The 16,369-nt window shown below is 40.9% G+C and overlaps 1 protein-coding gene across 1 annotated transcript in view; it reads right to left on the reverse strand.

Annotated features, from left to right (window-relative positions):
• The window catches only part of MAP3K5 (mitogen-activated protein kinase kinase kinase 5), a 228,988-nt gene that overhangs the window by 52,518 nt on the left and 160,101 nt on the right, over positions 1–16,369 (reverse strand). Inside the window, exon 15 of the mRNA XM_027551670.1 lies at positions 919–1,052. Within this exon, the coding sequence (XP_027407471.1) occupies positions 919–1,052 (134 nt within the window). The remainder of the gene's footprint in view (positions 1–918; positions 1,053–16,369) is intronic.

Here is a 16,369-nt window from a genome sequence, read left to right on the forward strand (position 1 = left end):
GGATGGCAAAGCAGAAAGAGAACTGGGGCCTGGGACACTGGTTACAGGGGAACAAGGGGTGTCTTTCTGTGCTTGTGGTAATCAGAGAAGGCATCTCTGAGGGCTTGAGAACTGAACTTGGGACCTAATTGATGATAACGAGGCAATCCCGCCAATATGTGGTATTGGTGGCCCTGATGGAAAAAGAGAGGTCAGCGTGGCTGCAGAGGAGGAGGCGAGGCCACAGAGGGAGGCAGGTGTCTGTGTTAAGGTTCCTGGGTTTTGTGTTGTAAGAACTCACAGCCAGGTTTTAAGTAGTAATGACATGATGTGATTTCAACTTGAGAAAGAGCTCTGTGCAGTCTCTGAGGAAGGGATTTCTCTAATAGTCTTTGTGAGGACCAAAGACTCACAAGAGTATGGGACTGCCCTATGACTGTCTCTCCAATGTTGGGGGACATTTCATCAACTTTTTTTGCCCTGTGACGTCACTTTTCTGACGGCTTCAACAAGAGTCGATTTCTCAGTTGGTCCAGCTTTCCACCTGCAGTTTAGAACGGAGTGCTGACTTCCAATGTCCTTAACACACCTGACCGGAAACTGGAACTTCTGGTTCAAACCATTTTAGCTGGTGCTTATTCCCCATGTATCTATATAATAAACCAATCACGATGAAACATAACCTGAGCCCAACACACGGGCCATTCCCTTTTCTACTCTTTGAAAGTCCTAGTTACCATGGAGATGCCATCCTTCCCCAACAGAGTCTTGGGCTTGAATCACTGAGTGATGCAGCAGCTAAACCTCAGAGGGAGCTAATTAAAGCCACAAAGTTTTCAGACAGTTTCATTAATTAGAATATCACCAAAATATTTTGTAAATGCTATTAACAACTGAAATACCTTAGAAAGCAGCTTTGATTAGTCACAATTACTGTACCTGCTGTCTCTCTCTGGGATTTCCTTAATGGCGATTCTGACTTGGTTGCTCAGATCTCGACCTGCATAAACTATCCCATAAGTGCCTTTTCCTAAAACGACTCTGTCACCATTTTCATCGTATTCATAGTCATACTACGGAAAGACAAAGGGGGAGAGAAGATTGAAACATTAGCTGCAGTCCACATTTTAAACATCAACTTTTTCCAAGAGCATTTTTCCTTATTTTATCAAATGATTTTAACAAGGAAAACAATAAGATGAGGTTCTAATGAACAGTTTCAAGAACCAAAGAACAAACTTAACGCAGAGCATCGTGTGTTCCTATTTTCCCAACTGTGACAGACACCAGGCGGTGGGGGGTGGGGGCGCCAGAGAGGGACTATGTATTGAAATCCATAGAAGCGCTTCTCCAAAAGCGCACTCGGATTCTTTACCCACTGAATCCTGTTTATCACTGATTCTGAAGATGAGTATGATTAGCATCAATGTCTCTCAATAGCTATCACACTGAATTAACTGTTCTTTGGTTTTTCAGCTTTTGGTACCATCAAAGCATTTCACACTCTGCCAGGAGAAGAAAACCACTCAATGGCTTTGAGTAAGAAGAAACTTTGAGGTCTTACTAGCTGACAATATTAAGCAAGGATTATTTGTACTTTACCCCTGTTCCCAATTCCCCAAGCCTCAAAACATTTTAAAAGTGAAAAATGGGGACTTCTCTGGCAGTCTGGTAGTCAGGACCCTGTGCTTCCACTGCAGGGGCCATGGGTTCTATCTCTGGTCTGGGAACTAAGATCCCACATGTCTCGTGGCATGACTAAAAAAAAATAGAATAAAAAAAATGTTTTTTAATGTAAAATTTTAAAAAAGGAAAAACTTCAAAATGAAGTAAAAACGTCATTTTTGATGCAAAAAAGGAAATACCTACAGCCCTAAACCCATAGTGGCAAGCATCTCAGTCGAATATGGAAAATAGCATCAAATAAATGAAAGGGATATAGTGACCTTTAGAACTTCCCAGGTGGCTCAGTGGTAAAGAATCTGCCTGCCAAGCAGAAGTCACGGGTTCAATCCCCGGGTCAGAAAGATCCCCTGGAGAAGGAAATGTCAACCCACTCCAGTATTCTTGCCTGGAGAATCCCATGGACAGAGGAGCCTGGCAGGCTGCAGTCCATAGGTCACAAAGGAGTGGGAAACAACTTAGCAGCTAAACGACAACAACATGTGACATTTGGTAGACATCTCAGACCTGGAGGCGTCATCCACAAAGGCATCTTTTGTTGTGGACTTAACCTACAGGAATCATAGTCATCAAATGATCAAGCCATGTCTATGTAAAAGCCCAATGTAAAACTACAGACCAACAGGAGAGACCATAAAAACAAGCTCCTTCTTTTGTCTGTATTTTGCTAGAGTATAAAACTAGCAGCACATAGCTAGGTTCAACTCACAGAAGGGTTGGGTTAGCCATTTAAAAAAAAAACAACTGATTTCTAACATTTGTATATTAGCAAATTTAATATTAACACACAAAATAATCCAAAATAAGATAATGATCATGGATTTTGACACTAAACTAACAGCATAGCCTTAAATATAGAGAGCTGATAAAATTACAAAGAAAAATATACAATATAAACCATAATAGGTTCTAAATAGAACCCTTTTAGAAACCAATATATCTAGCAGACAAAATCAAAATAGAGACCCTAATGGCACAAATAACAAGTTTGGTATGGTAGATACAGAGATAGCGACAAATTCCTTCCATGCATATATGAAAAATATAAAATAATTAGTCACATATTAGGCCACAAAGAAAATTTCAACAAATTTCAAAGAACAGCTATGATAAAGACCATGATCTTTGACCATAAGATACTAAAAATAAGACAGCCAAAAACTATATTTGAAAACTGAGCATTGCAATTAAAATTATCAAGGGATTAAAAAATAAATGATCATGGGAATTTCAAAGTAGTTCAAAAAGAATGACAAGGAGAGCATTGCACGTCAAAAACTACAGATTTAGAACTATGTACATAAAATTTTTCATAGTTTTAAAGAATTGCATTAGAAAACAGAAAACTTTTAAATGATCAAGTTAAATGGTCAAGAAAATACACAAAGAAGAATATATTACTATCCAAAGAGAGTAGAAGAGTTTCTGGTTTTGGCAATATGGTAGGCTATGTACAGGAAAATGTTCCCACCAAAAAAAAAACTAGACAAAATTAAATAGACATACTTTAAATGTCTAGTGTGTGTGCTCAGTCATGCCCAACTCTTTGCTACCCCACGGACTGTAGCCCACCAAGCTCCTCTGTCAATAGGATTTTTCCAGGCAAGAATACTGAAGTGGGTTACCATTTTCTACTCCATTAAATGCCTAGCTGGGCTTATAAAAAAGTAAAGAAGACTTCTAGGAACTAGAAATTACAAGGAAAAGGGACACTACAGGGATAATCACAAGAACTGATGACCTTGCAGCCCAAGTGCTGGGGGTGAAGTCTTCTAGATTTATAAATCTAGGGCAGAGGTTGGCAAACAGTTTCTGCAAAGGGCCAGATATTGATAATTTTCAGATTTGTAAGCCATACGATCTCTATGGCAGCAACTCAACCCTGCCATTGTCAGTAGCTCAGTCAATACAGAAGCAAATGGGCATGGCTGTGTTCCAGTCAAGAGAAGTGGTGGGCTGGTTTTGGTGTCTGGGCTGAAGTGAAGTGAAGTGAAATCGCTCAGTTGTGTTCGACTCTTTGTGACCCCATGGACAGTAGCCTGCACCAGGCTCCTCCGTCCATGGGATTTTCTAGGCAAGAGTACTGGAGTGGGTTGCCATTTCCTGTGTCTGGGCTACAGTTCATCAATTCCTTTTCTGAGACTTTGGTCTTAATGCTCACTGGGGATAGCAAATGAAACCTGGTGCCTATGGAAGGTGAAGAGATGGAATACACAAAACCAGGGTCCTTGAAGGACTGTAATTTGGTGAAAGGGTATATTAGAAAAAAGTCAGCCCACAGCACTGAGAAACGAAAAGAAAACTTTGTCTGTCTTAGATTAAGCTCTGAGTGGACAAAGTCTCCTCTGAATACTTTCAACCACTGGCTGACACTCTGCTGTCTGGAGCTCAAATGGACAGTTGTCATTAATACCCGTAATCTGTATCGAGCCTGAAAAATTCCTGAGTGACAACAGAAACAAAGCAAAACATTTAAAAGAAGACTCCCTTAACACAGGCTATAAAGGATCCACCAGTGAAATTAAGCTCATAATCAAAAATTTAAAAATATATAACAAAATAATTCACCATCAGTGAGTACTGGTTGATTTGACAAGTATCACTCTAAAATAAGTACATTTAACATAAAGATATAAAATAAGAAATCCAAAATATGAGGAAAGAATGAAAAGTGAAAGTGAAAGTGACTCAGTCATGTTCAACTCTTTGGGATCCCATGGACTGTATAGTCCATGGAATTCTCCAGGCCAAAATACTGGAGTGGGTAGCCTTTCCCTTCTCCAGGGAATCTCCCCAAATCAGGGATCAAACCAATGTCTCCCACATTGCAGGGGGATTCTTTATCAGCTGAGCCACAAGGGAAGCCCAAGAATACTGGAGTGGGTAGCCCATCCCATCTCCAGGGGATCTTTCCAACCCAGGAATCAAACCAGGGTCTATTGCACTGCAGGAGGATTCTTTACCAACTGAGCTATCAGGGAAGCCCTTGAGAAAAGGATAAAGACACTCTAAAAAGGGCCAGACAGACTTGAGACAGATTCAAACATAACCTCCAGAAGTTGAGCCCTAAATAGGAAAAGAAAAAAATAAAATTCCCAATCAGATATGATATAGGGAAACTACAAAATATCAAAGGCAAAGAGAGGATGATAAAAGGAAGCAGAGAATTTTTTTTTTTTTAAAGAACAAATAACCCACAAAGGCAGGTAATCTGGTTACTCTGCAAATTCTCTGAGGTACACACTCTCAACTTGAGAGACTACTATCACAAAGGATGAGGAAGATGGGGAGCATATTGTTACCAGCTCGTTTATTTGCTTCCAAGAGGCTTCCAAGCCTTGATAGAGGCAATCAGGTTGTATTCTTCCGGAGAATGCTATGCCCACTACCATGGCAGGACTTGGTGAACACGGATCTCCCTATCATGGACCCTATTCTGCCAGAGGAAAGAGGCCAAGCTCTGGAAAAGAGATATCTACTTTTCCAGTGGCAACACTTTACCCAATGTACATTAGAGAATACTCCTATTCTAGCAATCTGACATATGGCTAAAGATTGTCCTTAGACCAGAGGAGAAAAACAGTTATGTTTACAGGATAAGAGAATGGGAAACAGGGATCGTTTAGCAAATTCTCCAGACTGGAAGATACTCCAGCAAAGAGGCAGTACACACAGTCCAAAAATTCTACTTGAAGAATCCCAAGTCTCTACATCCAACTCTCGGTCCAGACTTTCGTCATGCTATACCATGCATGCTGGAAATCTACCAGCCAGGACCCAGGCTGGCAGGAGGCAGGATGGGGACCATCATCAAAGTCCTGTAACTCATCTTTGCCAGTGTGGCCTATCAAAGGGAGGGAAACCTACACACTGAATCTAGTACTACCACCACCTTACATTATTATGATGCACTGGTAGTGCAGTCGCCAAGTCGTGTCAGACTCTTAGGAGCCCAGGCTTCTCTGATCATGGATTCTCTAGACAAGAATACTGGAGTGGATTGCCATTTCCTTCTCCAGGGGATCTTCCTGATCCAGGAATTGAACTCGGGTCTCCTGCACTGCAGGCAGATTCTGAACTGACTGAGCTGTGAGGGAAGCCCCTTTTATAATGCACTATATAATTTTAATTATCATAATTAAAAGAAAAAATATCAGCTTTTAATAATCTACCTCATTTGATGGTCATAATAAGCCTATGTCATAGCAGGAAAGGTCTATGATTAGCTCCAGTTTACAAATGATCAAAAATATCTTCCACTGAAAATATGTGAAAAGGGTGGTTTAAACCTAGCCCATCAGATCCTACCAAGGCCATAGAACAATCTTTTTTACAGTTATCAACATTCAAAAAACTAAGATTATGGCATCCAGTCCTATCACTTCATGGCAAATAGATAGGGGAAAATGGAAACAGTGGCAGATATTATTTTCTTGGGGTCTAAAATCACTGGGGACAGTGATGGCAGCAACAAAATTAAAAGACGCTTGCCCCTTGGAACGGAGAAGGCAATGGCACCCCACTCCAGTACTCTTGCCTGGAAAATCCCATGGATGGAGGAGCCTGGTAAGCTGCAGTCCATGGGGTCGCTAAGAGTTGGACACGACTGAGCGACTTCACTTTCACTTTTCACTTTCATGCACTGGAGAAGGAAATGGCAACCCACTCCAGTGTTCTTGCCTGGAGAATCCCAGGGATGGTGGAGCCTGATGGGCTGCCGTCTCTGGGGTCGCACAGAGTCGGACACGACTGAAGCGACTTAGCAGCAGCAGCAGCACCTTAGAAGAAAAGCTATGACAAACCTAAACAACGTATTAAAAAGCAGAGACATCACTTTGCCAACAAAGATCCATATAGTTGAAGCTATGGCTTTCAGTAGTCATGTATGGAAGTGAGAGTTGGACCATAAAGGCTGAACAACGAAGAATTGATGCTTTTGAGTTGTGGTGCTGGAGAAGACTCTTGAGAGTCCCTTGGACAGCAAGATCAAACCAGTCAATCCTAAAGGAAATCAGTCCTGAATATTCATTGGAAAGACTGATGCTGAAGCTCCAATACTTTAGCCAGCTGATGCAGAGAGCCAATTCATTGAAAAGACCCTGATGCTGAGAAAGATTGAAGGCAAGAGGAGAAGGGGGTGACAGAGGATGAGATGGTTAGATGGCATCATCGACTAAACGGACGTGACTTTGAGTCAACTTTGGGGAGATGGTGAAGGGCAGGGAAGCCTGGTGTGCTGCAGTCTATGGGTCACAAAGAATAGGACACAACTGAGGGACTGAATAACAATAACATCAGATTCTAGATTTTCTATTCTTCATACCACCAATGCTGCAGGAAAATCTTTTTCACAGTGTAAGAACTTATAAGATAGATCTCAGTTCTGTTTCCAAACACCAGTATTGTAAAGATGTTCCAGTATATTCTTGGTATCCACTGAATACCCATATATATTCAAGCAGACAGAGGGTAGACATCTGTTGGCCATCTTAGACTCCATTCTTCCCTTTCTCCCCAGGTCACATTGACTGCCAAATGCCACTAGGCTGATCCTCACTGCTCTTGCCTCAGATCAGGCCCTCCTTGCTTCTGTGTGTGTGTGCGTGCTCAATCGCGTCAGTTGTATCCATCTCTTTGTGACACTACAGACTATAGCCCACCAGGATCCTCTGTCCACGAAATTCTCCAGGCAAGAATACTGGAATGGGTTGACATGCCCTCCTCCAGGGGATCTTCATGACCCAGGGATTGAACCTGCATCTCTTATATCTCCTGCATTGGCAGGCAGGTTCTTTACCACTCGCACCACCTAGGAAGTCCCCTTGTTCCTGTATCATTCTACAAATCCTCAACAGGCCTTCCTGCTACCTCCTACCCTGTTGCTTGGTTTTCCAACTCACTCTCCAAAAAGTTAGCAGTGAACTTCCCAAAGTCTAAGGTTCCCAAGTGAACTTTCCACATTCATACCACTGCTTCTGCTTTATGTGTTCCTCGTCACTTTCAGGATCAAATCCAAACTCCTTGGCCTGGAGTCAATATCCTTCAGAATCTCTTTGCTGCCTCTGTGTCCAGCCTGCTATCTCATCAATGTCCTCCAAAAACTCCCAGTGAAGTTCCCCAGATCTTTGTGCCTTTATACACAGGCGTTTTCTACCTAAGGAGTTCTGCCTCGTCCTTTAAAATAAGGAAGCTTTCTTGAACTGTCCACCTAATCCTCAAAGCTGGGTTAGATTCTGGTCTGATAGGCTTCCAAGGCCTTTTGCCCTCATTCACGGAGGCATTTTTCACTCTTCTCTTAGGCCATCTGCATTCCAGTCTCTACTCTGAGATCATTGAGAACCAGGACTTTATCTTGAATTGGTCTGTCCCTAGTCTTAGCCATATTTGTATTGCAGTAGAGGTTCAGTGAATATTTGCTTAATCAATCGGGCTATAGAAAATTTAACGGAAACCTTTTCTTAGTTTGTTTTTCCACTGTGGAGCCCTAACCACTGAACCATCAGAGAATTCCCTTGATAACAACCAGATGCCAAAACAAAACATTTACCATCAGTATCCTTTTGTTCTTCATTGAGAGGAGTTTTGCCACAGGAATACCTACTTAGCATAGTGAAGAATATACAAGCCTCGATGAAACTGCTCAAGGTTTAGTATCCCTCAGGAATGCAAGGCATCAGAAGACTGTTCTTTTTTTAAAAGAATATTAACTATAGAAGTTGCCTCCTGTTAGACAGAGTGGTCATAGTGAAACTCAAAAGGGCTTTCAATAAAACCAAAAACCATTCCAATGCATGATTGCCGCTTGGTTTCTTTTTTCTTCTTTAATTAATTAATTTATTTTGGCTGTGCTAGGTTCTTAGGTGTGGCTCACGGGATCTTTGCAGCAGTGTGCGGGCTTCTGAGTTGTGCCATATGAACTCTTATTTGCAGCATGCCAGATCTAGTTCTCCAAACAGGGATTGAACTAGGGCCCCCTGCACTGACAGTGTGGAGCCCTACCAACTGGATCACCACAGAAGTCCCTTTCTTCTTTTTTTTAATCCCCTCTTCTTTTTCTTACAATAAAGAGATATAATTTTAAAAGGCAGGCTTGAGAAGACTTCCAAGACCTTTAAGCACACAGAATTATCTCTGTGATGACCAGAAGAAGTAGAAAGAAGTCTTGACCAAAGCCACTGCTACTGCTACTGCTAAGTCACTTCAGTCGTGTTCGACTCTGCGACCCCATAGACGGCAGTCCACCAGGCTCCCCCGTCCCTGGGATTCTCCAGGCAAGAACACTGCAGTGGGCTGCCATTTCCTTCTCCAATGCATGAAAGTGAAAAGTGAAAGTGAAGTCGATCAGTCATGTTCGACTCTTAGCGACCCCATGGACTGCAGCCTACCAGGCTCCTTTGTCCATGGGATTTTCCAGGCAAGAGTACTGGAGTGGGGTGCCATCGCCTTCTCCATGACCAAAGCCAAGGGTCTGTTAAATAACGAAAATGGGAAAAAAAAAAAAAGGCAGGGCCTGGGGGAATCAAGTGTTTTTAAAAATAAGAATAAAATTACACTGCTTATATAGTTTGCATTCTATTTCTATGGCAATGGGTTAACAAACCAGGTGTTGCTATGGGAGACAACTGCATTTTGAAGCAACGATGGGAATGCTTCTAGAATCAGCCTCTCTTGTTGCCTGCCCAGAACTGTCTAAACTGGCGCGCGTAGGAAGACAATCTTGACAAGGCCAAACACCAAAGCTGTGACTCACTTAGTCCTTGCACTGTCAAGGGACTCACAGTAAAACAGTCACCTTCTAAAAAGCCACGTGCTGTCCCTGGTATTAATTACCTTAGCTTAGTAGTCACCTCAAGGACTCAAGTCGTAGCTTTGCTACTTTTCTAGTTATAATGCCTTAGTAAGATGTAAATGCTAAAAGCATTAATTACTAATAGCATTAAGAGAAGAGTAAAAATGTGGTAGGTATAAATATCTACTTCTATAGCTCTCTCCTTTCTCAGATCTTTACTCACATCTTCCCTCCTCAAGGCTTCCTTGTGTAAAATCACATTTCTGTTTCACTATAACTTCCTAAATCCTTCCCTGCTTAATTTTTCTCCTTTATGTTGATCATTACTCAAACACAGCATGCATTTTACTTACTTACTGTCTCCCACTAGAGTGTAAGCTCAGTGAAGGTAAGAATTTCCTCTATTTTGTTCCCTGCTAGATCCCCAGTACCTAGAAGAGTGTCTTCCTCATAGCAGGTGTCCAATATATATTTGGTGAATGAATTGATGGGATCCACTGGGACTCCCTAATGTGGTATAAAGATTATTTTAAGATAAAAACAACTGAAGAAATAGCTGCAGAAAAAACCTTTTCTAAACATATTTTGCTGACTTAAGCAAAGCCTCTTGAAAATATAGATGCCACAATCTCCTCTCCAGGAGGTTTAGGACCCCTTATATCTGGACCACCAGCTTCCCTGGTGGTAAAGTGTCTGCCTGCAATGCGGGAGACCTGGGTTTGATTCCTGGGTTGGGAAGATCCACTGGAGAAGGAAATGGCAATCCACTCCAGCACTCTTGCCTGGAAAATCCCATGGATGGAGGAGCCTGATAGGCTACACTCCATGGGGTCGCAAAGAGTGGGACACGACTGAGCTACTTCACATTCACTTTTCATATCTGGATGAGAAATTACTAAACAAAACCTTTTTCAAAACTTCCCATACTTTCCACTTGTTTCTCATTAGTTTCCCACCATGTTGCTTGCCCTTGAAGTCCTTCTAAAAACTTTTCTTTAAAAAAATTTTTTACCGTGCTTTTTTTCTTGATGTGGACCAGTTTTTAAAGTTTTTATTGAACATGTTATAATATTACTTCTGTTTCATGTTTTGGATTTTTGGCCATGATGCATGTAGGATCTTAATTCCTTGACCAGGAATTGAACCCACATCCTTTGCATTAGAAGGTGAAGTCTCAACCACTGGACTGCCAGGGAAGTCCCAAAGACTTTTCCTATTAAGATAAATAAACTTTTAAATCTAGCTTTGCAGGAATTACTTCTTTGCATATTCCCTCACACAGGAATAAACTGTTGTCTTTTCTCCTGTTAATCTTTGTCAGTTAATTTGCAGGCCTCTAATCACTGAACATGAGTTGACAGAGGAAAAAAGTTTCTTTTTCTTGCAACGGAACGAATGAATGAGTAACAAACATATTCTTATCATACAACACCATAGTGACAGCTATTCCAAGGCAGTGCAGTAACTGTGGGTGATCAGCTTCAGGTCTGGTTGTGGTTTAGTCACTAAGTCACGTCCAACTCTTTTATGACCCCATGGACTGTAGCCTGCCAGCCTCCTCTGTCCATGGGATTTCCCAGGCAAGAATACTGGAGTGGGTAGCCATTTCCTTCTCCAGGGCACCTTCCCAGCCCAGGGGTTGAACCCGCCTTTCCTGCACTGGCAGGCAGGTTCTTTACCGCTGAGCCAGATCTGTACAAAAATAGAAACACAAGGCCAAAGAAAAACAAACCAGTGTGCTACTGGGTGACTCTGAATTGATTTAAATGAATTCTAAACCATAATTCATGGTTAATGTTTGTGAGGCAAATCATCAAAAAATAAATGGTAAGGTTTCATCATCCAGCAGATGTTTGAGTGAAAGGAAAACATTTCATTTGTCTTACTTGTTCCTAATCCATCACACAGGGGGCAACTTCCTCTCTATGCAGCCTGGAAATGACACAGAAACAGGTTCACAGGGCCAGCTGCTATGATTACTTCAGGCTTGTGTCAATTGGATGCCCATTCTGATAAAACAGTGATGTACAAATGCATAAAAGAAAAAGGAGCACCATGGGAAAAGGGAAGGAGAATATCTGTATGTTTGAAAGAGGCATGAAGAGGAAGGCAACACATTCTGTGCTGAACACCAAAGGAACTCAGTAATTTATGGTTTCTTCCAAACAACTAAAAAAGAGAGAGGGAGAGATTAAGCAAATGGGCGGAGAGTGGCTTGATTGTGGTATTCAGCTTGATTATGGTATTCATTCTTTCATTGACTTCACATTGATTAAACAATCATCAAGCTCATTCCCCAGCATTTACTCTGCCCTCCTCCAATCTCTATCCCTCTCCTCCCAGTTTGAGATATTGTCTAAACAACTCTGGTTTTGTCACTCCTCAGCTTCAAACCCTTCTAAGCCTTTGGAATGAACGGCTTGGATGCCTGACCCCCGCAAGACGATGGGGTGAAAAGGGAAAGAGGGCAACAGTCCAGCCTTGGGATGTAAATAGTCCAATGCAGGCTACTGAACTACAGGGAAATGAAAAGAGTTAGGGCCGAGGACGGGGCAAAAATGCTGTTAAGGGCAGAGAAAAGTGAAAAGATGTGGTGAAAATGGTTCAAGGTAAAAAGCACCCTTGAGTTGTATCTCAAAAAGTTAGAGCAGAGTCACCAAGTAAAACAAATGAGAAAAAGCATGTGGAGTTGGGCATCTGCATGCCAAGTCCACAGGCTGGAACAGCATGGCTGTTTGAATAATGGACAGGAGTTTGGCACTGCAGGACGGCAGGGTGGAAAGGAAAGGGTAGGTTACAGCCAGAGAGATAAGAATATTGTATGGTGCAGAAATCTTCTAAAAAGAACAGCATCAAAGATTTTTATTTTTATGTTTTAAAATGCCATTTGCAGTGGCATGGATGGATCTAGAGAGTGTCATACTGAGTGAATTAAGTCAGACAGACAAATATCATATGCTTATATGTAAAATCTAAAGACATGGTACAAATGAGCCTATTTACAAACCAGAAGTTGAGTCACAGATGTAGAAAAACTTACATGGAACTGACATATACATACTACTATATACAGAATAGACAACGAATAAGAACCTACTGAATAGCACAGAGAACTCTATTCATTACTCTGTAATGACCCATATGGGAACAGACTCTAAAAAAGAGTGGATATATGTCCACGTATAACTGACTTTGCTGTACTACAGAAACTAACACAACATTGTAAATCAACTATACTCTTAAACAAAAAACTTAAGAAAATAAAAAAGCTTTTTAATTAGGGAAGTCACAGGATTAAATCTGCCTGAGAGATCTCTCCAGTGATGGCAGGGCCAGTGTTATTGATGGCAGGAGAGATAACAGGCCATATGAGAGATGATGAGGACGTGAGATAGAGGACTGACAGTGGAATGAAGGGGCTGGAAGAAACACTGGCTGTGAGACTGGAGCAGAGATTCTCGGAGGTATCTGGCTTGGGTACCTGTGCAGATGCCCTTGTTCTTAGTACAGACATGAAAGGCTGGGAGAACAAAAACACGGACCACGGATGGTAAGTGTTCAAACCCTGACAGTTGACTACAATCAATTGTTCAATGAGTTCAGTGTAAATTTATTAATATAATAAGTTCTTTAAGCTATGGGTTCATACCTCTTCCATTTCAAAAGATAGCCCTGAATCAAAAACATGGCCTTGAATCAAAAGAAGTTGTTTCTCTTTCTGTTTAAAAATAGAGAAGCCCTCTGACAGTGGTATTGAGCTATATTTAGGAAACCTTGTACAGTTTGTACTAATCTTGAAATTTGTTTAAAATGTGAGCTAGGAAAGGACATGTAAGATCTTCTTGTTCAACTCTCATTTAAGGAATGGTATCATCTTAATCCAGCAGGAGTAAGAATTATGTCCAAAGTTATCACACTGGTTATTGGCAAAGTCAGAGCTAAAACCCAAGGCCTCTGACCCCAGAACAGGGATCTTACTAGAGTAGAGTCAGGTTTGATCAATTGGAAGAAGGGTTTGACCATGACCCAAACAAGCCTGAATCCCTCCCACAATTGTACTGCTTCAGATAAAAAGCATTCAAAATCAGAAAGAAAAGCAAAGCTTAACTTGGACTTTAGGTAAGTTTTTCAAACACCAGGAAGTCTAAGGTTTAGTTCAAATTTGTGGTTTATGGAACCACATTAATAGCTAATGTCTGCCAAATGCTGCTATCACCCCATGAAAAGTTAAAAAACATTTAAAAAGAACATCTGATCTTTCTAAAATTTTAATTTTGTTTTGGGCCAATTTGAATTCTATCTCAAATGGAGGTGAAGATCAGAAAATAATTATTCTGCATATAAAATCTTAAACACCAAAGTAATCCTTCTCACTTATACTGTAAAGAATAGGAAGAGAAGGAATTATTTTCAGTATATCATTCACAGCCTGAAGTTTGAGTTCAGTTTGCAGTAATGAAATTAAGGAACAAATTTTAATCAAATATTTAGAATACTAAAAACCTGATGTTATGGTGCTAGTTGTAAAGAACCCACCTGCCAATGCAGGAGACATAATCCAGGGTCCAAAAGATCCCCTGGATGAGGGCATGGCAACCCACTCCAGTATTCTTGCCTGGAGAAACCCATGGACAGAAGAGCCTGGTGGGCTATAGTCCATGGGGTCACAAAGAGTTGGACACAACTTAAGCGACTTAGCCCATGCACACACAATGTTAGTCATGAATATTGAAAATATCTAAGAAATGTGATCAAGACTATAATGGAGTTATCATAAGTTATGCAAAAATATAAGTTCAGGTTAATAACTCATGTTGTATAGGTGCTCTGGCCATGAAGGGACTAGGAGGGCCATGAAGGGCCTGGAAAGCCAAGATGGACATCATCATCTTCACAACCCAGAACATCACTGTATCCATTCATTCATGTCATGCTACCAGAACACCCAAGACTACATCAGCAATGTCACTAGTTGTAGCAATAATAGCAAACTAAGCCAAAATACTTAAAACAAGTATGCTTGAGTTCACTGTATAGACTATACAATCCACTGGGAATACTGCAGAAGCCATTCTGTGTCAGAGATTTTAAATTATTCGGATAGAACACAAATGACGTATAAGAAGGATCAGAGTGTTTTTCTAACATTAAAAGAATAGTGTCCCTGCACTTTCTTGAGAAGGCCTCCCAGGTGGCTCAGTGGTAAAGCATCCATCCATCTGCCAATGCAGGAGACTTGGGTTCTATCCCTGAATTGGGAAGATCCCCTGGAGGAGGAAATGGCAACCCACTCCAGTATTCTTGTTGGGAAAATCCCATGGATAGAGGAGCCTGGTGGGCTACAGTCTATGGGGTTGCAAAGAGTTGGACATTACTGAGCAACTAAGCATGCATACACTTTCTTGAGAAGAGTGGGTTAGGAGCACTTTGATAAATCAGAGAGCTCTACGGTATGAGTTGTTTTTTGTGAGGTCAGATCTACTAAAACCCCCGGACATTCCTAGGAAGAAAAACTGAATGTTTCCCCTCCTTATCTAGCTGGTAAGTGTTCTCAGCGCTTGCAGGAGAACTGTCTGATCAGGAAGGGTATCTCACAGGGCCCACCCCACTGATTACCACTGCATACAGATCGGGAGATCCTGACCCGGGGTCTTCTTGACGGCTCTCTGAAAAGCAATCTACCTGTCCCTCTAACAGTACAGGAGACCCAGTCTTAGAAAAATTAGCCAGTGTAATTCACCACAAAGTCTAAGGGAATTCAAGCCATGTTATGCTGTGCCTGTAGTTAAAGGAGTTTCTAGAGCAGAGTCTCTGAACTGATGATTCAGTCAGTTTATGAAGACCAGGCGTGCCCAACCTGGCTATCACAGTCTGGCCACGCTATGTACATTTATCATAAGATGGATTGCTTTTCAAGAGGAATAATAAAGAATAGATATCGCTGTTTTGTTTTTTTTTAAACTCAGCAATTTATGTTATTGTAAAATAACTTCAGGGGTTTTCCAATCTATCCACTTCATAACTTATTACTAATGGAACTGTTTCATTTTCATTGTTAACTTTTACCCTGGCAGTTGCTATGTATCAAGTAATGCTAAATTTAACCCAAATAAAAACAGAGATAATGAAGTACAGTCAAAAGAGCACTGATGTGGAAGTCAAGATATCTAGTTTCTAACATAACCACTTAAATAAGAAAATATAACATTGCAAAATATTAAGCATAACAAAGTACTGTCTATTACTTCTGCAGACAGCAAGCTAGTACATGGGGAAGATTATTTTTTTTCCAAAGAAGATTATTTTTTTTTTCCAAAGAAGATTATTTTTTTCTTCCATCTTTTTATAACTTAAATGAAAAAGCCTTAGGCCTATTCAGGAATAACAAAGCTATGCTACTTCCGGGGTTTCCTGGGTGGTGCTAGTGGTAAAGAATCCGCCTGCCAATGGGAGACATAAGGATTCGGGTTTGATCCCTGGGTTGGGAAGATCCCCTGGAGGAGAGTATGGCAACCCACTCCAGTATTCTTGTCTGGAGAATCCCATGGACAGAGGAGCCAGGTGGGCTACATTCCATATGAGGTTGCAAAGGCTCAGACATGACTGAAACAGTTTAGCATATATACACATGCATGTAACTGCTAAAGAATTACAGAATTTAATTATAGACATAATTAACAATTGGTTGTTATATTTAAATTTCCTTCGATTGTTACCCTACCACTATGCTTACATAAAACTTAAGTACACTGCTAGTATACAAGATGACAGTATCAAGGTGATCTAAAACATAAGTATACCAGTCAGACTGGTGCTGTAGTTCAATTTCACTTTAACATTTAAATTTCAATATTAAATTGAATTTAATTTTCAATTATTTGAAAATAATTGAAAATTTCAAATGTTTCAAAATTCAAA

Source organism: Bos indicus x Bos taurus, chromosome 9 (assembly GCF_003369695.1).
Source record: "Bos indicus x Bos taurus breed Angus x Brahman F1 hybrid chromosome 9, Bos_hybrid_MaternalHap_v2.0, whole genome shotgun sequence".
In the NCBI taxonomy this organism is placed as follows: Eukaryota; Metazoa; Chordata; class Mammalia; order Artiodactyla; family Bovidae; genus Bos; species Bos indicus x Bos taurus.